At 36.1% G+C, this 23,666-nt stretch overlaps 1 protein-coding gene and 1 pseudogene across 1 annotated transcript in view; one reads left to right on the top strand and one right to left on the bottom strand.

The window, feature by feature from the left end:
- The window catches only part of LOC143385791 (broad substrate specificity ATP-binding cassette transporter ABCG2-like), a 564,412-nt pseudogene that overhangs the window by 70,058 nt on the left and 470,688 nt on the right, over positions 1-23,666 (top strand).
- LOC143385812 (broad substrate specificity ATP-binding cassette transporter ABCG2-like) overlaps positions 1-23,666 on the bottom strand; it is a 64,392-nt gene that overhangs the window by 24,082 nt on the left and 16,644 nt on the right. Inside the window, exons 8-9 of the mRNA XM_076841333.2 lie at positions 19,709-19,846; positions 16,091-16,242 (exon numbers count right to left, since the gene is read on the bottom strand). Coding sequence (XP_076697448.2) covers positions 16,091-16,242; positions 19,709-19,846 — 290 coding nt within the window. The remainder of the gene's footprint in view (positions 1-16,090; positions 16,243-19,708; positions 19,847-23,666) is intronic.

Below are 23,666 nucleotides of genomic sequence, written 5' to 3' on the forward strand. Positions count from 1 at the left end.
CTAAGATACCATCTCACTCCAGTAAGATTGGCAGCCATTATGAAGTCAAACAACAACAAGTGCTGGCAAGGATGTGGGGAAAAGGGTACTCTTGTACATTGCTGGTGGGACTTGAAATTGGTGAGGCCAATTTGGAAAGCAGTATGGAGATTCCTGGGAAAGCTGGGAATGGAACCACCATTTGACCCAGCTATTGCCCTTCTCGGTCTATTCCCTGAAGACCTTAAAATAGCATACTACAGAGATACTGTCACATCGATGTTCATAGCAGCACAATTCACAATTGCTAGACTGTGGAACCAACCCAGATGCCCTTCAATAGATGAATGGATAAAAAAAAATGTGGCATTTATACACCATGGAGTATTATGCAGCACTTAAGAATGACAAAATCATGGAATTTGCAGGGAAATGGATGGCACTAGAGCAGATTATGCTAAGTGAAGCTAGCCAATCCCTAAAAAACCAGATGTCTTCTTTGATATAATGAGAGCAACTAAGAACAGAACAGGGAGGAAGAGCAGGAGGAAAATATTAACATTAAACAGAGACATGAGGTGGGAGGGAAAGGGAGAGAAAAGTGAAATTGCATGGAAATGGAAGGAGACCCTCATTTTTATACAAAATTACATACAAAAGGTTGTAAGGGGAATGGAAAAAAAAAACAAGGAGAGAAATGAATTACAGTAGATGGGGTAGAGAGAGAAGATGGGAGGGAAGGGGAGGGGGGATAGTAGAGGTTAGGAAAGGTAGCAGAATACAACAGTTACTAATATGGCATTATGTAAAAATGTAGATGTGTAACCTATGTGATTCTGCAATCTGTATTTGAAGTAAAAATAGGAGTTCATAACCCACTTGAATCTAATGTATGAAATATGATATGTCAAGAGCTTTGTAATGTTTTGAACAACCAAAAAGAAAAGAAAAAAGAAAGAAAAATGCAGTAGAAAAGATTTTGACAGGTCCTCAAAAAAATTTTAAAAGTACCAAATGATCCAGCAATTCTACTTCTGGGTATCTTCCCAAGACACAGTTGAAAGAATGATTCACGCAGGTGTGTTTATACCTATAGCAACATCATTGCAATAGCCAAAAGGTGTAAGCAAGCCAGATTTTCAGCAATGGATGAATGGATAAATAAAATGTAGTTTATTCATATATACAATTCTGCCTGAAAATGGAATGAAATTAGACATGTGCAACAATTTAGAAGAAACTTGTGGACTTTATGCTCAGGAAATTAAGGCAGTAATGAAAAGAGATGTATTGCATGACTTCATGTTGGTGAAATTACTAGAATGGGCACATTCAGAACAAGAAAGTTGCAGATGTGGCAATGATAGGTGTGGGTAGTTACTCTAAGGTGGGTTGAAGATTCCACCTGAGAAGCTAAAGAAATGGTTGGGAGTTGGATGCTGTTGACCAGTGACAACAAGCATGTATTTGATGCCACTAACTGTGCACTCTGAAGTGGTAAAAATGTGCATGTAATGTGTGTAATTTACCACCACACACATATATAAATTTTGAAACTGAAAATTAACTCTTCCATTCAGTTTCAATGCACTAACTAATCTTACCCCATAACAAAACAGCAATGTTTACCCTGTATTGTCATAAATTTGAAATCTTAATGGATGTTCATGGGCTTAAACAAAGTGATGGCATTTTCACAAAATGAGATCCAAATTTACTTACCTATTTTGGATTTCAGAACAAGCATCCCTCAGCAAAATGAACATGACACCTGTAACCAGTCCATCAACAAATGAGGAAATTATCTATTCAAAAAGAAAATTGAAAAATGAGAGGAAAGAGTTTCAATTACAAGTAAGGATTTATTACCTAATCAAAACTATCCACTGAAATATACATGTTAAAGAGATTGACCATATTCATTGAGTAATTATCAAACAGTGATTGTTATTGGACACTTTATAAATTAAATTGAAAATGTAAGGATTCTGTTTTTTGAGTACTGACAGGACAAGGGAGCAGATCACCAGACAAGCTAAGATTCTTGCCAGTGTCCACCAGGCACTGTCCACAAATGTCACATAGGTTAACAGCATGAGAAAGTAATTTGAGGAAGATGGTTTGGAAACAATATAAGAATTTTGACTTGAATTGAATTCTCATCTTTCATGCCAGTGAATGTGAACAGTTTAATATTTCAAGGAGTCCAAATTAAAACTGGATGACTTCACTATAATTGTTAGAAATAAATGAAATTTCAGGGATGTAGCTAAGCTACAGAATGCTTGCCTAGCATTTGCCAGACTCAAGATTTGATCCCAATCACTGCAAAATGAAGAGATAAGTAAAATTTTAATGCCACTCAAAAATTTTATCAATGTAATTTTGAATGATAAGTAAGTAGTGATATGCACCTATTCAAACTGTTCTGAATTCCCACCTGAACAGGAAAAGTGCATTATCACAGTCACCAAAGCACATTGCCACCTGGGAGCATCTAAGTGCTTCAGTGATGATTTCCTCTGACATGGCTCATTTTTCAATACCAACCATTGAGACCTACAGTTAACGTGGCACACCTGACCTGCCAATTCTTTGCCTTTATTTCCCATCTTCATCTATTCAGTCTGTGTGAATGTCTCCCAGAGAAAATGGACCAATATTACATTTGCTCTTAGAATAAAAATATCTTAAGGATGCTTCAGTGGGCATAAGGCCAAGGGCTATATTAGAATATATGTGAGGAATTATTCTTATACATGGGTTAACTATAATAGTACAGAAGATGGGAAAGTTAAAAAAAACAAAACGCCCTTCCAGTTATCTTGGAAATGTAAAAGTTTTTTAAAAAAACTCAATATTACAACAATGTCAAGCCATGAACTAATTTGTAATGGACAGTTAGCAAAATGGCAGCCAAGGTGCAAAGAAAAGAACCAAAATCTGTAAAGAATAATTTGTAAAAATGAGATTCTGGAGAGAAGATCATTGAAATGTTTCACATATGATATATCCCTAAAATTCTTTGCTAATAAGACAAATATTGGGGGTAGGTTTGGGAATCCATTCCACTGTCATATTTCCAAAACCCTCAGAATCTGTTCTTTCTTTCAACTAATCAATATTCTAAAATCAATGCTAATGGCTCTACAAGGTTCACATGTGTTGTTTATTCTTGCATGAAGTAAAAGAAAGCCAGCCATTGAGCAAACTGAACATTTAAAAACAAAGTAAATGACACTATCTATGAGATTTGTGCATCTGTCTTCTGGTCTCTGTTCAAAACAGGTAAAAGAAAGAAATTATCCAACTACATTATTCTGCTCTTGTTCAGATGTATTCATATAACATTTCTCATGGTGTGTTCTAAGGGATGTTTGTAGCTTGTACTATAACAAATTAATAATTAAATGTATAGTCAAATGTTTAATATGCAAGTAGAAACAATGAAGCTTAGAGAGATTAGTGATAATGTTGTCCAAGAAGATATGAATGAACAAAACACCTCACTTTTCAAGTAATCCATTCATTGCTATATCTTCCAACATATCATCTGGTTGAATGTCAAATCAAAATCATGGCAATAAATAAATAAAATGCAATAAGGCAATAAGTAAAGGATTATCAGCAGGAAGTCATTAAAACTTTTAATAACTCCATTTACAAAAACTTAGAAAAATAAAAATTATAGAAGATTAGAACCCTATGTCAGAGCCAGACACAGTGGCACATGCCTGTAATCCCAGCAACTTGGAAGGCTGAGGCTGGAGGATTGCAAGTTCAAAGCCAGCCTCAGTAATTTAGCAAGGCCCTTCCAAGTTATCAAGACCCAGGCTCAAAATAAAATATAAAAGGTCTAGGGATGTGTCTCAGCGGTAAAGCCTCCTGGGTTAAATTCACAGTACCTTAAAAAACAAAACAAAACAAAACAAAACAAAACAAAAAAAAAACAACCAACTTACACCAAGATCAGAAAACTGTGGCTCACAGACCAAAACCAGTCACTAATTTGGTTTATGATAGTAGGAGCAAATGTGACTCCATTTTGTTTTATGACTTCGTCCTGTAAAACAACTATGCCAAGTAGAAGAGTCATGACTGGAGCAAGATGTTTCTTTCCTTTTGCTATAGAAACCTTTAAGAACACGGAACTACCTAATGGGGTATTGTTTCTGTAACTAGTGTAACGGGGCTCTGTTTCTGTAACTGGGGTGACTGGGCTACTTGTGATTGGTTAGGCTTCCCTCCGCTTGACTGCACTGTCCCGCTTCTGAAACCTGGCTTGCTTCCATTGGCTAGACCCCCCCAACATCCCTTTTGCAGTTTTCAGGCTTATAAGGAGTGCCCTTGCAATTTTTCGGGGCTGATCAGGGGAATAGCTTTTATGTTCTGGTCAGCCGCCACTGGTGTGTTTCAATAAAGGCTTGATTCCATTATACGTGAGTGGTCTGGAAGTCAGTTTATGAAACCCTGGGACAAAGCTTTAACTATAACAGTTAAGCCCACAAGCTAAGAATGCTTTACCAATTTTTTCAATACCTGGAGGGTAAAAGGTCAAGAATAATATTTCTTCCAATATGAAATTCAAAATTCAGTGTCCGTGAATAAAGTTTTAGTGGAATGCAGACATGTTCATTTGCTCACATATTAGCTGTGGCTGCTTTTATAATGAAGTGCAGAATTGACCTTGTGAGAAAAACACCATGTGTAGCTCTGAAAGCCTAAAATATTTATCTACTGAGCCTTTACCTAAAAGAGTTTGCCTTCTCCTGAGCTAACATTTCAACATTTAAAATCCTGAACAAGATTTGTTCCACTAAGCTCAGGGATCTACAAGGTTCTTCCCTTACTGTAGAGACTATTCCTTCCCTGAACATTGCTAGAATTGCTTTTGGAGAACCGAGTTCAATGATGAGACAAGTAGGCTGAATGTGCTACCTGGAGGCTCTGGGCCTGCTATTTGACTCTTAAGGGAGCCTAGGCTCAAAACATGCATATTCTGATGTAAAAACACCTGTGTTCTAATAACGTCTTGCCCAGAACTACTGTATGTTTCTTGGATAAGACACTTAAACATCAGTTTTAGAGACAAGTAAGAAAAGCCTAATGAACAAATCATTCTGAAGAATCAAATTATTATAGCATCTTCCTGTTGAACAATGGGCTACCAAAGTTAATGCATCTAATTGAACTAATGTTCTTTCAAATGATGTCAGATCTATTATCTAAGAATAATATATTGTCCTTGGAAAACAGGACACTAAAGTGCTTGAGAGAAATGCCAAATCACATGGACTAAAGAAATCTGAAACAATAATCATCATCACTGTAATGGGGATGCAGATTCTCATGTACACGTGGAAAGCAACAATACTTAAATATGAAAACTGTGCCACTCATGCTGAGAATTCAGTTCATTTAAGCCTGAAATATGTCATATCTTAATACTCCACAGAAATACAATGATTGATCATAAAAATAATAAACCAAAATAACCAGCTGAATTGAATTCCCTAAAAATATTGGACAAATGAACTAAGAGAACCAGTGTTTTGTGTGAAATAGGGGTTAACACTAACTAAAAAAAATAGGCTGAAGATGTATCCCAATGGCCTAGTGTGTGTGAAGTTCTGGGTTCAATCCCCAATATTGCAAACAAAACAAAACAAAGCAAAATACAAAATTTGAGAATGATGACAACTACCACAGAGTTGATCAAAAGGAGAATAGAACATCATTGCATCGTATTTAAGAGAGTTAAAAACCAATGTAAATATCTGTTCAAGTATGGTTACTTTCTGCGCATAAAGTTCACATTCTTGGGTTATGTATTGCTTTGCCAATATTAGAATCAATCAGTGAGGAGGCTCAATTATAAGGAAGAGCATTCTTCCTACAGTCTCTTCTTTCAGACAGTGGACAAAACAAACCACCATCAGGAAGAAAAAAAATGACACTAGGTTGCTTCAACACCTGATTTCAATGGGAAATCAATTGTCTTCTCCCCACCTCTAGCCCTCTCTCTCCTTCATTCACCTTTTTACTCCTAAACCTTCTGCATAGTTCATTCTACCATCTCACATGCTCTGTATTTTTTTTATTCAGCTATCATTTCACTTCCTTCATAATGAAATAAAATGCACACAAGCAGAATTTTTATTTTTAACCCATTTATTAACTACTATATTAGAGTCTTCAAATGAAACACATGATATTGGAATGTATCTTTCGAATGAATCAATAAATGATAATGGACAGCTTCTAGAAAATGACACAATTGTTGATATTTTCTTGTCCAAACACTTTATAAAAATAAAATTTTGACTAAAATTATCCATTAGAATTTGATATATTGCCAACATTTTTGAGTTATGCAGTCCAGGAAGCCACTTAAATTTTTTATATGCATAGGAACTTCATTGTTTTTTACCACTGTGATAATACAATTAAGAGAACTAAGAAAGATGATGTTATGATTTGGATATGAAGTATCCACAAAAGCTCCTATGATAATGCAGAAATATTCAGAGGTGAAATAATTAAGTTGTGAGAGCTGCAACCTAATTATTCAATACCAGCTGGAATGGACTGACTGGGTTTTAGCTGTAGGTAGGTGGGGTGTGGCTAGAGGAGATGAGTCACTGGGGGCAAAGCAGGGGTGACCTGAAAGCATTGTTCTTCCTGTGGTCCCTTCTCCATCTCTTTCTGCTTCTGAACCCCACTATGAGCTGGGCAGCTTTTTATATTGGGCCCTTCCACCATGATGCACTGTCTCACTGTGGGCCAAGAGCAATGCAGTCACTTCTCTATGAATTGAAACTTCTGAAACCATGAGCCCCAAATAAATTTTTTTTCCTCTAAGTTGTTCTTGTCAGGTATGTGGGTCATAGCAACATGAAAACAAACTAAAACAAGAGATAAGCTTTATGTTGGCTCATAGAGTCATATTTCAGTTCATAGTCTGATGGCTGAGGTTTTTTTCGGGGGGAATAAGGTGAGGAAGAACATTATAGCAGGTGGATATGGAGGAGGAAAGCTGTTCACCTCATAGCAGCCATGAAACAGAGCAAGGAAGGGGTCAGGGACAAGATACATTCTTCCAAATCATGCAACAGTGACCTACTTTCTCCCACTAGGCCCCGAGTGGTATGGTTTACATCATCTCCCAATAATGTCATCAAATTGTAAATTCATCAATACATTAATCTTTTAATGATGTCAAATGATATAGCCACTTCCAAAGAGCCCCACATCTCAACATTGCTCCATAGAGATCAGTCTTCAACCATGAGCCTTTGGGGGACAATTTATATCCAAGACAATACACTAAATTGATTGGCTGTTTCCAAATTCTAACTGAGTGGGAATGACAAATAAATGGAAGGGTGAGTAGAAGATAAAAGAATCCTGCATAAGTCCATATTAGAAACAAATTGCTCCCACATTGGTATTTCATAGCATAATTGGGAAAATATGTCACTTACCAAAGGTGCCCAGTACTGGGGATTACCCATAAAATTTTGGAATGAACGCCTGATGAGGCCAATGAGCTGATGGCTGAAGGAAGTGACATAGGGAATCTCCTTCCTGACTAAGCATATTTTCTTCTCATCCTTTGAGCGTTCTTCCAATTCATTTTTTGTGTTATTGTAGAAAGTGGACTTGGAAAAATGAATAGATAATTCTTTTATCTCTGAATCATCTGTCATTGAATGCATTTCAGTCTTGTAAGCTTCAGAATAAAAGTGGATAATAGGCCACAAATTACTAACTCAGTATCAACAGATTACTACTGATTTCACAAGTTTTTGTGAGACCCCTTATTTGTGTAACAACTCCCACAAAAAATAATTCATATGTTCATTCATAAATTAAATAAAAATACACACAGCACTCACTTTCAACAAAGTCTATTTGTTCATTACAATAACATGTAAATTCACAAAGCCATGTTTTAATAAGTCACCACATTGCTAAAACTCAGCCAAATTAATTGGGAAGAATTATCTTAATTTGAAAGGTTTACATACCTTCATAATTTTCTGAATCCCTTTTTATTGCACCATAGGTGATATCCAGGAACAATTCTGCAGGATTATTATAGAATTTACAGGGAAAACCTACAAAATAAGACACCCAAAGAACTCAAGCTGGTAGTATTGGAACATAAAGAAGACTCACATGCAGAGGACATTGGATATGAGGGTAGGGAAGACAGACTGAACAAATTTTTCCTCATCTTTCTCCTCTTTTCTGCCCTCACTATTTTATCCTTTCCTCTTCTTTATTCAATCACACAACATTTCGACAATTATCTGTGTCCCAGGCAAAAAAAAAAAAAAACCCAACTTATTCCAAACAATTTTTGGTATTTTCAGAACATTTTACATTATCCTTTTTCTCTCATAAGTCTTCAAGCCCCAGGAAGCTATCAGTATGCTCTGTTGCTTATCAGTACTTCTTCAAAAATCTAAATGTAGCTCCCAAAAAAGATATTAAATTTCTGGGAGCACTGTGCTCTCTGAATTCACCTAGAGGATGCTGGAATGTCAGTAGGCAGGTCAGCACATTTCTTTGCAACCTACTAAATTCAGAGATTCAAATGGACACCTCCCAAGCTGCCATAATTGCAAATAGACAAAAAATCTCCAGAGCAGCATTATAAAGATAATATTACCAGCACAGCACACGTGACATCTTACCTCAACTTCCTATGAAACAAGCATCTTAACTTGGTCTGACCTCTGATTATTTTTATTCCTTCTATTTAGCTTTACATGACAGTAGAATGCATTTTGACACTTCAAATACATGGAGTATACGTTCTCATTTTTCTGGTTGTACACGATGTAGAGTTGTACCAGACATGTAATCAGATATATAAATAAGGCTAATGCCCAATTCATTCTATTATTCTTTATACCCCAGTACCCTTTCCCTTTCTTCACTCCCCTCTGTCTAATCCAAAATACCTCTATTCATCCTAAGCACCTATGCCCTTATTGTAAATTAGTATCTGCATATCAGAGAAAATATCTGGTCTTTGCTTCTTTGAGTTTGAGTTATTTGGCTTAGCATTTATGCCATTTACTGGCAAATGCTGTAATTTCATTCTTCTCTAAGGCTAAGTAATACTCCACTGTGTATATATACAACATTTTCTTTATCCATCAAGCTGTTGAAGGGCATCTAGGTTGGTTTGATAGTTTAGCTATTGCAAATAGAGCTGCTACCAACATTGATGTGGCTGTGTCACTGTAATAGGCTGATTTTTAAGTCCTTTGGGTATAAATCAAGAAGTAGAATAACTGCATCAAATGGTGGTTTTATTCCAAGTTTTCTAAGGAATCTCCATACTGCTTTCCAGCATGACGCACCAATTTGCAGTCTCACCAGCAATATATGAGTGTACCTTTTCCCCTACATCCTCACCAACATTTATTCTTGTTGGTGTTCTTGAAAATTGCTATTTTGACTAATATGAGATAAAATCACAGGGCAGCCCTGATTTGCATTTCTCCAATTGCTAGAGATGTTGAACTTTTTTTTTCATATATTTGTTGACTGATTGTATTTCTTCTTCTGTAAAGTGTCTGTTCAGTTCCTATGCCCATTTATTGAATAGGTTATTTGTGTTTTTGGTGTTTAAGATTTTTGAGTTCTTTATATATCCTGAAGTTTAATTGCTCTGAGTTGCATGTGGTAAAGATTATTTCCCATTCTTTAGGCTCTCTCTTCACATTATTGATTCTTTCCTTTACTGTGAAGAAGCTTTTTAGTTAGATTTCATTCCATTTATTGGCTCTTAAATTTACTTCCTATGCTTTAGGAGTCTCATAAATGAAGTCATTTCCTATGTTGACATGGTAGAGATTTGGGCCTGATTTTTTCTTTTATTTGGTTCAGAGCCCCTGTTTTAGTGCCTATGTCCTTGATCCACTTTGAGTTGAGTTTTGTGCTGAGTGAGAGAAAGGGGGTTAATTTATTTTTGCAACATATGGATTTCCAGTTTTTGCAGCACCATTTGTTGAGGAAGTTATTTTTCTTCAATGTATATTTTTGGTGCCTTTGTCTGGTATGAGATGACTGTATTTATGTGGGTTTGTCTCTGTGTCTTCAAGGCTGTACCATTGCTCTACATGTCTGTTTGGTGCCAATATCATGCCATTTTTGTTACTAGGTCTCTGAAGTATAATGTAAGTTCTGATATTGTGATGCCTCCTCTTCACTTCTCTTGCTAAGAATAGCTTTGGCTATTCTGGTTTTCTTATTTTTCCAAATGAATTTTGTGATTGCTTTTTCTACTTCTATGAAGAATGTTATTGGGATTTTAATGGAATTTGAGGTGTGGCTCTTTAGTTCACCTTCCCTGGACTCCCCAGATGCACATGTGTTTTATTTTTTTTTCTTCTTTTTAAGTGACAGATATTCAATAAAAAAAAAAGAAAGAAAGAATGATTATTGGAGGTGGACCTGGACCTGCGCAGTGGTGCAGAATGCAGAGTCATTTCTGCAGTCAGCAGACTGAGCTCTGGCCACAGCACAAGGTCACCCCAGCACCCCCCACCTCACCAAACACCTGATGCAGGAAACAGACAGAATCCATCTTGCAAAACCTTATTCGCCATCTATTGGTGGGTGTGGCTACCAGCGCTGTTCTGCGGCTGATCAGGTACCAGGTTTCTAACTCCCCCACCTCCAGCTGTGATGGCTCAAACTTTTTCTCACAATGTTTTTTGGGGCGTAGCTATCAACACGGAACTGCAATTGTATAGGCACCTGGTTTCCAACTCAGAGAGACTACGAGCAGGGAGGTTCCAGGTAGAAGCTCAAGCCCTCTCACACTGGCTACCTCCACCACCATGAATGCAGAGACTCAGGCTTGGAAGAGACAATGCCACCTACTGGAAGAAAAGAAAACAAAATTCTGAGAGTTTATTTTTTTCTTTCTTTCTTTTTTTTTTCTTTCTCTCTCTTCTCATCCATTCTCCTCTACCCTTCCCTTTCTGGTCCTCACAACCCCAACATATGTGAAACCAAGAACTTTGCATGAAATACAACTTTAAGAACTGAATCACCAGAATAATATAATATAGAGGCATTGCATATGTCCCCCTCCCCCTCTTTTTTTCCTTATTTACTTTCTCCCTCTCTCTTTTTTTCTTTTCTTTCTTTCTTTTAATTTTTTTTCTCTTCCTCCCTCTATCCCACTTTCAACCTCCTAACTTTTACTATTTATACTTTGGGTAATTTTCTAAATGTATATATAAGAGTTTGAATTTATACATTCTTCTGTAAATTGCCCCCTGTCTATTCATTAGTGTTCTCCTCCAAAGGTGCTAAGTTAGATTAACCTCATACCCTCACTCCCTTCCCCCTTAACATAACATCCTATGCCTGACCCACTGTTTTCTATATTACACCAGAAATTATATGCCTTTTATGAAACTAATGACTATACTTTGAAAAAAAATAAGATTGACAGACCCTTAGCCATGCTAATGAAGAGAAGAAGAGAGAGAACCCAAATTACAAGCATATGTGAGGAAAACGGCAATATCACAACAGACACTACAGAAATACAGAAGATAATTAGAAATTATTTCAAAACATTATACTCTAAAAAAAATAGAAGATAGTGAAGGCATCGATAAATTCCTAAAGTCATGTGATCTGCCCAGATTGCGTCAGAAAGATATACACAACTTAAACAGACCAATATCCAGTGAGGAAATAGAAGAAGCCATAAAAATATTGCCAACCAAGAAAAGCTCAGCACCAGATGGATATACAGCCGAGTTCTACAAGACCTTTAAAGAAGAACTAATACCAATACTCTTCAGTCTATTTCAGGAAATAGAAAAAGAGGGAGTACTTCCAAATTTATTCTCTGAGGCCAATATCACCCTGATTCCAAAACCAGACAAAGATACCTCAAAGGAAAAAACCTTCAGACCAATATCTCTAATGAACATAGATGCAAAAATCCTCAATAAAATTCTGGAAAATCAGATAAAAAAAATATCAAAAACATCGTGCACCATGATCAAGTGGGATACATCTCAGGGGCGCAAGGATGATTCAACATACGGAAATCAATAAATGTAATTCATCACATCAATTGACTTAAAGATAAAAACCATATGATCATCTTTATAGATGCAGAAAAAGCACTTGACAAAATACAGCACCTCTTTATGTTCAAAACACTAGAAAAACTAGGGATAACAGGAACTTATCTAAACGTTGTAAAGGCTATCTACACTAAGTCTCAAGCCAACATCATTCTAAATGGAGAAAAACTAAAGGCATTCCATCTAAACTCTGGAACAAGACAGGGATGCCCTCTCTCATGACTTCTATTCAACATAGTTCTTGAAACACTGGCCAGAGCAATTAGACAGATGAAATAAATTAAAGGAATAACTATAGGAAAAGAAGAACTCAAAGTAGCACTATTTGTTGATGATATGATTCTATACATAGAAGACCACAAAAAAAACTCGACCAGGAAACTTCTAGAACTAGTAAATGAATTCAGCAAAGTGGCAGGATATAAAATCAAGACCTATAAATAAAAGGCATTCCTGTATATCAGTGACAAATCCTCTGAAAATGAATTGAGGAAAACTACCCCATTCACAATATCCTCAAAAAAATTATTGGGAATCAACAAAAAAGGAGAAAGATCTATACAATGAAAACTACAGAATCCTAATGAGAGAAATAGAAGAAGACCTTAGAAGATAGAAAGATCTACCTTGCTCATGGATAGGCAGAGTTAATGTTATTAAAATTATTATATGACCAAAAGCACTATACAGATTCAATGCAATTCTGATCAAACTCCCAATAATATTCCTCATAGAAATGGAAAAAGCAATCATAAAATTCATCTGGAAAAATAAGAGACCCAGAATAGCTAAAGAAATTCTAAGCTGTAAGAGTGAAACAGGTGGTATTTCTATACCACACCTTAAACTATACTACAGAACAACAGTAACAAAAACAGCATGTTACTGGCACCAAAACAGGCGCAGCTCATAGACCAATGGTACAGAATAGAGGACACAGAGACTAACCCACAAAATTACAACTATCTTATGTTAGACAAAGGTGACAAAAGCATGCACTGGAGAAAGGATAGCATCTTCAACAAATGATGCTGGGAAAACTGGAAATCCATACGCAACACAATGAAACTGAATCTCTATCTCTCACCATGCACAGAAGTTAACTCAAAATGGATCAAGGACCTAGGAATTAGTCCAGAGACTCTGTTTCTAATAGAAGAAAAAGTAGGCCCTAATATTCATCATGTGGGTTTAGACCCCACCTTCTTTATAAGACTCCTATAGCACAAGAATTAAAACCAAAAATAAACAAATAGAATGGATTCAAACTAAAAAGTTTCTTCTCAGCAAAAGAAATAAGGTGAATAGAGAGTCTACATCCTAGGAACAAATTTTTACCCCTCACACATCAGATAGAGCTCTAATCTCTAGGGTATATAAAGAGCTCAACAAAATAAGCACCAAAAAAAAAAAAAAAAACCCAAATAATCCAATCAACAAATGGGCCCAGGACCTGAAGAGATACTTCTCAGAAGAGGATATACAATCAATCAACAAATATCCAAAAAAATGCTCACCATCTCTAGCAATCAGAGAAATACAAATCAAAACTACTCTAAGATACCATCTCACCCCAGTAAGAATGGCAGCCATTATGAAGACAAACAACAAGTGTTGTCGAGGATGCGGGGGAAAAGGGCACACTCATACACTGCTGGTGGGACTGCAAATTAGTACAGCCAATATGGAAAGCAGTATGTAGATTCCTTGGAAAGCTGGGAATGGAATGACCATTTGACCCAGCTATTCCTCTTCTCAGACTATACCCAAAGGACCTAAAAACAGCATACTACAGGGACACAGCCACATCAATGTTTATAGCACCATGATTCACAATAGCTAAACTGAGGAGCCAACCTAGATGTCCTTCAGTGGATGAATGGATTAAAAAAATGTAGCATTTATGCACAATGGAATATTACTCAGCACTAAAAAAGAATAATATCATGGCATTTTCAGGGAAATGAATGGAATTAGAGAAGATTATGCTAAGTGAAGTTAGCCAATCCCCAAAAAACAAATGTGAAATGTTTTCTCTGATATAAGGGGGATGACTCAAAGTGGGGTAGGGAAAGAGAGCATGAGTGGAAAATTACCTCTAGATAGGGAATAGGTGTGAGAGAGAAAGAAAGGGAGAATGGGAATAGCAAGGATAGTGGAAGGAGACGGTCATCATTATACAAAATTTATGTGTGAAGATGTGAATTTGGTGTCAACATACCTTATATACAGAGATATGATAAATTGTGGTATAAAGGTGTATTAAGAATTGTAATGCAAAAAATATGAATGTAATGCACTCCTCTATTTTAATGTATATAAGAAATAAAAGAAGAATGACTATTTACAACTTTATTTGGGGTCATGGGGAAGCATCTACAATCATATCCAAAAAGCTCTAAATTTAAGCAGATAGATAAGTTGTTAAAGAAATCATAGTATTCAATCTGAAATAAAGAGAACAAGGCATTCCAGAAATTTTGGCCCATTAAGTCTGATTCAGGACCAGTCTTTCTATTGAGTAATGGTCACTTATACCATTCAAGACATAAATCTTCAATCTAATGTTACTAGAAAATGCAGCAGTATCTCCATGAACCCTCACAAAGGCAGAACAAGACTATGTATCAGAAGTACTGTGAAACCACAATCTGTTACATGATCTAAAAGACAATATTTTGGCAAATAACCCAATAAATACATGGACTAAGGAACTGAACAGACACTTTGGAGAAAAAAGTAAAGTCAGCAAATATATGAAAAAATGTTCAAGATCTCTAGCAATTAGAGAAATGCAAATCAAAGCAACTCTAAGATTTTATTTCACTCCAGCCAGAATGGCAGCTATCAAGAATACAAACAACAATAAGTGTTGGTGAGGATGTGGGGGGAAAAGGTATACTTATATATTGCAAACTAGTGCAACATGCTGGAAAGCAGTATGGAGATTCCTTAGAAAACTGGGAATGGAACCAGCATTTAACCCAATTCTTGCACTCTTTGTTTTATACCCAAAGTACTTAAAATAAGCATACTACAGTGACACAGCCACATCAATGTTTGTAGCAGCTCAATTCACAATAGCAGAACTATGGAACCAATCCAGTAGCCTTTCATCAGATTAATGAATATAGAAAATTTGGTATATATACACAATAAAGTATTAATCAGACTTAAAGAATGAAATCATTGTATTTTCCAGTAAATGGATAGAGTTGGAGAATATCATGCTAAGTGAAATAAATAATCCCCCCCCAAAAAAACTCCAAATGTTTTCTCTGAGATGTAGATGGTGATCCATAAAGGCGTGGGGGTTAGGAAAGAATGGAAGAACTTTGGATTGGGTAGTGGGAAATGAGAGAAGGGTGTGGGGGGGGGTAGGAAGGATGATGGAATGAGTCAGATATTATTACCCTAGGTACATGTATGATTGAATGAAGACTTTGAATCTGCATCATGTACAGCCCAAGAAATGAAAAGTTTTGCTCCATTCATGTACAATGATTTGAAATGCAATTCTGCTGTCATGTACAACTAATTAGAACAAATTGAAAAAAGGCAATGTTTTGGGACTTTTCAAAATCTTCAACTGACAGAATAGTAGCTGTGAGTCCAACATTCTAATTATTGACCTTTCAGGGAAAGGTCACCATAACTGGGAAGGAGAACAGATAAAGGCCAATGAGAAATACACACACACACATACACACACACACACACACAAACACACACACACAAGCACACACACCATGCATAGTCAAATTCGAGAGGAGAAGAAGAGAGATGTGAACAATAAGCAAGTGCTGCATAATGAGAAAAGTTCTGGCGCTGAACTGACCAAAGATGTTTTACAGTGGAGTCACCCCAGTTAATTCTATGCAAGGTCAAGGAGCATTCCTGTAGCACTCCTGTGGACTCCTCTGCTCTTCCAGAAGTCTGTGAATGACGAATCTAGTACATTAAAAGGTTAATGGTACCTGCTAATTGGAAGTACTCCAAAGCCTTCTGAGCAGGACCGTGATACATTAGTTCCCCTGAGGCCAATATGGTAAGACTGTCAAAGAGCTTGAAGATGGAATAACAAGGCTGATGGATGGTGAAGATAATTGTTCTCCCCTGCTGAGAAATCCTAAGTGAAAAAGGGAAATAATGAATCATTAAACATCTGGACCTTGCACTTCTTGGTAAAATACTTACTTCTGCCAGTAGAGTTTTTTCTCTCAGTTCAACTTGATTTTCTCTTACAAACTTGTCATCTCAACTCATTACATACTTGGTAGTTGAGGAAAATAAAATTCAATGCTTTTATTAAAAGACTAAATATTCTTAAAGTTTGGTGCATCAGCAGTCTAGAATTGTCTGTAGAGATTGAGAGAAAATGCATTTTCCTAGAGTCTACCCAGACAGTGAATTCAGGGAAGTTGGTACACAATCTCTGATGGTTGGAATAGGGAATCCATATTATTACCAAGTATCTCAGATAATCTCTTGAATACACCCACTTTCAAGAACTAGTTAATGACCTGTGAGACTACAAATAGTACAGTATGGAAAAGTCTAACTTAAGGTTAGAAGAAACAAAGGCCAACATCATTTTCCCAATTTTTTTAAAGTATTTTGAGAAAAGAATCACTTCAATTTAATAATTTGATAAGTATCTCATAAATCTATTATATCCAAGGGGGTTCTGCCTCATGGAGAAATAGGTAGTAAGATCTATAATTTCATTCTGATGTGGATTTGAAGTAGTTAATGGCTCCTTGTTAAAAAAAAAAAAAGGAGAGTGATAACCCCGTCTGAAGGTGATATATGTAGAATATCCAAATTCCCAATGATGGCGAGCTAAGAAAAGAGATGCAGTGAAAGAACAAGCTGAACAAAGTATGAAGTGAACAAGTCTACTCTCAAAACTGTAAGAAGCAGTTCCATGTAACAGGACAGGCAGTGTTTATGTGTTTGCTTGTGTTGGTGTTGTTTTGGGTGAAGAAGATAACTAAGAGAGATGGCAAAACAGGCCTATGGTGAGCACTTCAGAAAAAGATGGAAATTCAGTCAATAGGCAATAGGAGCTGGGAAAGGACTGGAAGATGGACACGTGGTTCCTGAGAGGTCTGACACTCAAAGTGTGCTCTGAGGACTAACAGCATTAGTGTCAGTGATTCTTCAAATCTCCTGTGAAGAATTTTGAACCCTTCCTGAGACCTACAGAAACAGGATCTGCATTTCAACCAGACCCCAGGTGATGAACTGGCACAGCAGTGTTTGAGAAGGACTGATCAGAGCTCTCTGCATGAGGAAAGATGCCTGTGTGCTAAGCAGAGCAAACCACAAAGAAAATGTCTATGAATATAAATATCATACATGGGTTCTGTAATGGGACCTGAACTCCAGACCCATGACTGGGCATCATCACTTATATGAGCAAATGGCATTTTAAACTTGTGATGTCTAACTCATAAATATCTTCCTTTCTTGCTGTTTCCTCTCTTCTAGCATAGAGACTTGCTCATAGGGATATGAGCATCAGAGGAAGCAAGGTTGTGACAGAGAGGGGAAGCCTTGAAGACAGTGTGATTGACACCTTAAAACAATGAGGCAGAGGAGTTTCTAGAGGTGGTAGATAAAGGGAGAGAGTAGAACTACTTGGAGATTGGTTCCAATAAACAAATAAATTACATCAGTAAGCAAGTAAGTAAATATTTTGAGATAATGGGAGCCCAAACTCTCCCTGTCTGAAGTCACTTACAAACATGAAAATAGCAAAGACTAAAAGTAAGACAGAGGTGTTAGTTTGGAGTCAGAAATATTATTATGAATTCATGGGCTTTTCAATGTATACACAATAACAAAACAGCAATAGTTATAGATCCCTGTTCATGCATATATTTTTTTAATAAATATCTATGTATAAATATATGTGTACCACAATTAGATGATAAAGGCTGACATTACCTGTGCAGGTTGCATTCTTAAGTGTGTTGCACTGAGAACTCAGCATCCATTCATTCTTGAGCATCATGCAACACTCACTGGGATGGACCCTGCCGGGGATCACACCACGAATTGCTCCAGATTGTAAGAAGACAGGAAAAGTGTATTTCTGGAGAGATACTGACAGACAGGAAACAGACACACTAGCTCTGATTGCATACTAGCAAAGGATTTGAATAGCCATAATTGGATCCTGGCAAAGAAAGGCTTATTGACTGGGAATTGAAGATGATGGTGTGTTCTCCTGGATTGGAGTTTTTGGTAGGAAGTATTTGGGGTCAAAGGGCATGATGGCAGAAGAAACTACATGGGAAGTAGCAGAGAGGAAAGGAGGGGCTACAGATACAGTGAAATGTAACAGAGGGAAATCCAGGTGAGAAAAGTAGAATTTCATTTGTATTATTCTTGGACATTTCCTTTCAGTTTGAAATATGTTTCTATATTTTTAAAGATGATGTCTAGGTCTCAACTATTGGAAAATTTCCTATAAACATCCCTTCACATTTTTCTTCTTTTATAAAAAGAAATGATTTATCTAATTTCATTCTTCCACTTCTTGAAGCCTCAAATGTCAGCAGTCATTGTCTCTATCCTCCCATCAAAGGTGGAAATCCTGAGCTGATCCTGTTGGTTCCCTTGAAAAGAGATCTAGAATCCACCGTCGGCTCACCAGGACCATACTTGTCGATGCTTCATCATCCTTCATCAGCTCCTTCACTGGATCTTCCCTCATCCTTGCCTAACTGCAGTCTTCCCCACAGCCATTGCTGTGCTCCAAAACTCTCAAAAACCTCCCCATTTCCTCTCGTGACAAGAAAAGCCATACTTCTTACATGACCTCTGCCACCAGCCCAACTTCACTTAACATCCTAATCCACCTGTGAAGGGCTAAACTGTGTCCTCCCCAAACTCAGATGTTGAAGCCCTATCCCTAAGAATCTGGCCACATTGAACATAGTGCTTTCAAAGAGGTCTTTAAATTTAAATGAGGTCATTGAGGGTTCTCATCTGACTATGTCCAGTTAGGAGTGGATTAAGACACAGACATACAAAGGGAGAAGGTGACCATCTGCAGCCAATGAGTGGCCAATGAAGAAACAACCCACAGCATACACTTTTCAACTTTCTGCCTTCAGAGTCATGAGAAAATTAATTTTTGTGTTTAAGCCTCCAGTCTGTGGTATTATTGTGACATTTCACCAAACGTCACTCCTCATAGTCTCTGGGTCTGTCCCTCTGGCCTTGCTGGTCTTCCCACACATCTGTCATGATGTGCTTCAGAACCACTTGGCTGCCTTTCCTAACCTGAACTCTCTTCTGATTTATAGCACATCTCACTTATTCTCTCCCAGCATATGTGTCACATGATTGTGGCCTTTTCTGATCCTTCTAATTAAAAAACTCCCTGCCTTCACCATAGCCTTCCTTTCCTATATTCTTGCTTCATCTTTCTGGAACCACTTTATTGACTGTATTTTCCTAATGAAGAAGAAACATTTTTTAAAAAAAAAAAAAACTTCTGAATCTCCTGCACCAGAAATACCAGTAAAATAAAAGTGATCAAAGAGTAAATGAATGAAATAAAATGTTGCCATAGTTTTTACCTTTTTAGAAGTGTAAAGACATCATTAGCTGTTCTCCCATCTAAGCCAGTTGTGGGTTCATCCAGGAACAAGATGAGAGGATCAAGGATCAGCTCCATTCCTATACTAGTCTTTTTTTCTTTCTCTTTTAGATTCCACCTAAAACACGAATTATTATCATGTTCAAGAATTTCCATGGTCACTGCTATTTGGTGAATTAACCAGTACCATTCCTGTTAGAGACACTTTACTTCATTTTCCTCATTATTCTGGGCAGGAAATAAATGACACCTGGGGGAAAAAAAGTTTTTCTCTAACCCCATGTGTAAGCTAAGCCTCAGTGCAGAGTAGTCACCTGATTTGAATCTCATTCTTTTAATAGTCCTGAGCATGCCTTGACAGTCAAATATTTTAAGAGAGTAAGTTAAAACACTAAAAAAATCAAACCAAACCAAGAAGAAAACTATGATGTAGGGAAATATATTTAATAAAGGAGAGCCTGGCACAGTGTAGTATGCCTGTAATCCCAGTGGCTAGGGAGGCTCAGAATGATGTTCTCAAGTACAAAGCCAGCCTTAGCAACTTAATGAGGCCCTAAGCTACTTAGCGAGAACCAATCCCTAAATAAAATATAAAAAAAGGGCTGAAGATATGGCTCAGTGTTTAAGCATCCTTGGTACCAAAAATAAATAAATAAATAAAAAGGAAAAGAAAAAGAAACTACTTACAATGATCTTTTAGTGTGTTCTGAACATCCCATACAGACACACCACATCTACAAAATATCCCAACTAGACTGAAAAGAAGATAGTCATCTTGGAGCCAGGAGCATATCATTTCCAACGTACCATATTAGCATATTTTAAATTTCATATTTTCCCCCAAATGATTTTTTCTATATGTAACTTACCTAAGAATTGCTCACTCATCTTATCAGAAAAATCCAGAACATGGGATATTTCACAAGGCGAGTGGCACAATATTTGCAGGCAGTAAATGTGTGAGGAGGGGATAAAGAAGATTTAGGGGAGGAAGGAAGTAGAAAACACACAACCCTTGAATGGTTTCTATTAAGAACTGATCTTTAAAAGACATTTCGGTACCTGATCAAAGTATTATATAAATGTGTAAGTATGGCACAATGAAATATATTATTTTGTATAATTATTATAAGCAGAGAAAAAGGCTTTGGGGAATAATTAGGGACATATTAATAAATATAAACATGTAGCAGCTCATAATATAGAGACCTTGTTCCATTTGTTCAATAATGGTATCAGTAAGGTAAGATATGTGCTCATTTCCTTAGGTTATTGTGGGAGAAAAGGGATATAAATGACCATTGAAGGGACTAGTACTACCTTGTAGAGGCAGTAATTCATTGTTAGGTTATCCAACATATCATTTGATTAATCAGACTATTGTCTACATTTTTGTTATGTAAAAATATCATAAAGAGCTAAAAAATAAATTACTTAAATCAATGAGATTATATGATTCTAAGAAGCCAACAATTACCTTTGTACATTTCCCCTGGAAATCTAAGCAAGCAACTCACTAAAGTGCCTGCTTGGAACTAAGTAAGAGTAAAAGAAAGTGTCTTCCTAGAAAGATAAAATCAGTTTAAAAAGCAGCCCCAATCATTCAACAACAACAACAACAACAAAAACAACAACAACAACAACAAAAGGGGGTGAAAGGTGGCTCCTGTGACATAGTAACTCACGACAGATCCACAGCAAAAAAAAAAAAAAAACAAAAACAAACAAAAAAAAAGATGTTTATCTGCTACCTGTCCAAGCCCCATTGATATCTGAACCAACATTTAACAAGATTTTCCTTCACCTTGGCATGGTTTACTATGAATAATTTTAACATCAACTATGATCATTTACATAACTCTTTAGCATGAATGAGTATTTTAACCCCAATAGCCAACATTGTACCTTAAATCCATTTGAATGTATTTCATCTAATGGTTTAAAGTATTATAAGAATAAATCTTCTTATCTTTGTTTTCACATCTCTAGTTTATACTTGTTCCTCTTACCCCTGATTCATTCTCTTGCATTATCTGCTACTACCTCACATACCCACTATCCATCAATTTTACCTTTGTACCTTAGTGCAAATTATCTTTTCTCTCTCTTAATTTTTCTCTTTTCCAATCCTTTAGGGCCTATATTCCCCAATTCCCCACCAATCCCTCATTTGTGGTTACAGTAATTGTACTAAATTTAATAACTATGATTGGAGCTATTCCAGAACACTTTTAAAGGTTTACATATGTATTTGGGAAACTGTGGAGAAAAATATCAACAAGCTTTTCTTTCTTACAAGGTTGAATAATACAAGCCTTGGCTCTGGAGTGGTTATAGTAAATAGGGTTCAGTGGCATCCTTGAAACTGGTGCTGATATTAGGATCAGCAGAGGTCACACATTGACAAAAAAAATTAGCATCTGAATAGGAAATCATCCCAGGGTTCTTAAGAAAAAAAAAAACTCACAAGTAGTCATTCTCTTAAAAAAGAAGTGAGAACTATACCAAGAGATGTGCAGGCATAGAAATTCTATGAAAAAAAATCAAGAAAAAAATCATCCCAAAGTCCCTAATATTTCAACAACTGACTCCATAGACACTACCATAAAGAATATGTCAGAAAAAAATTGGAAAGTTAAAAGATAAAATATTCTATAACCTAAAAAGGTAAAAAAGTGAAATCAGAGAAAAAATACAGAAAGTGAAAGATTACTTCAATAAAAATAAAGAAATTCTAAAAGGGAACCAAAGAAGTGAAAGACTCAGAAACCAACTAAAAGCTCAATGGAAAGCAACGTGAATGTATTATATCACTTTGAAGATAAATCTTTAGGTCTTGAAAACAATACATATAATCTTTAATAAAAATTGCATAAAGAAAAGATATTAAGAATGAATAGAAAATTCAATGCTAAGATGTTAAGAATGAATAGAAAATTCAAAAAATATGAGATATCACTAAAACACCAAATTTAGTATTTATTTGGATAGATGAAGGCTCTGAAATATAAGCTAAAGGCATGCACAATTTTTTCAATGAAATGATATTAGAAAATTTTCCAACCCTTTGGAATGAGAGAGAAATTCAAATCAAAGAGACATATAGGAATCCATGTATACAAAATCACAATACATTCACACCAAGAAACATTATAATGAAAATGTCTATCATATAGAGTAAGGATAGAATTGTAAAAGCTACAATAAAAAAGGACTGGTCACATTTAGAACTAAACCAAAACAGATTTCAACTGATTTCTCAAGTCAGAATCTAAAATCCAGGATATTTTGGAGTACTATAAACAAGGTTCTGAAAGAAAATGGTGTCAACCAAGAATTTCTATGCCCAGCATAATTAAGCTTCAGAATTAAAGATGAAATAAAAATATTTCATGAAAAACAGAAACAAAAAATTCATAACTAGTAAGCCTGCATTATAAGACATATTCAATGAAATTTTCCATAAAGAAGAAATGAAGAGTGAAAATGAAAAGAAACATAGGAATGAAGTCCCTGAAATAAAAGTCAATTAAAGGAAAACAAGTCTGCTTTAAACATTAGAAATAGATCAAATGTTTGGAATTATAAACCATCTCTCAATAACAACATTGAATGTAAATAGTCTAAAATCTTCAATCAAATGACAGATTGGCAGACTAGATTAAAGAACAAGACCCAACAATAGTTGTCTGCAAGAGACTCACCTCAGAGGCACATATATCCATAGACATAAGGTAAAAGAATGGGAAAAGCTATATCATTAAAGTATAACCATGAACAATCAATCATAACTATTTCAATATCAGATAAAGTAGATGTTAAGACAAAATTAATCAGAAAAGACAAAGTTACTTCATATTACTAAAGGGAATCATATATCAACAAGATAATGATTGAAAACATCAATGCCTCAAACAACAGAGCATCTACATACATGA

The sequence above is a fragment of the Callospermophilus lateralis genome (genome assembly GCF_048772815.1).
Source record: "Callospermophilus lateralis isolate mCalLat2 chromosome 8 unlocalized genomic scaffold, mCalLat2.hap1 SUPER_8_unloc_1, whole genome shotgun sequence".
Taxonomy (NCBI): Eukaryota; Metazoa; Chordata; class Mammalia; order Rodentia; family Sciuridae; genus Callospermophilus; species Callospermophilus lateralis.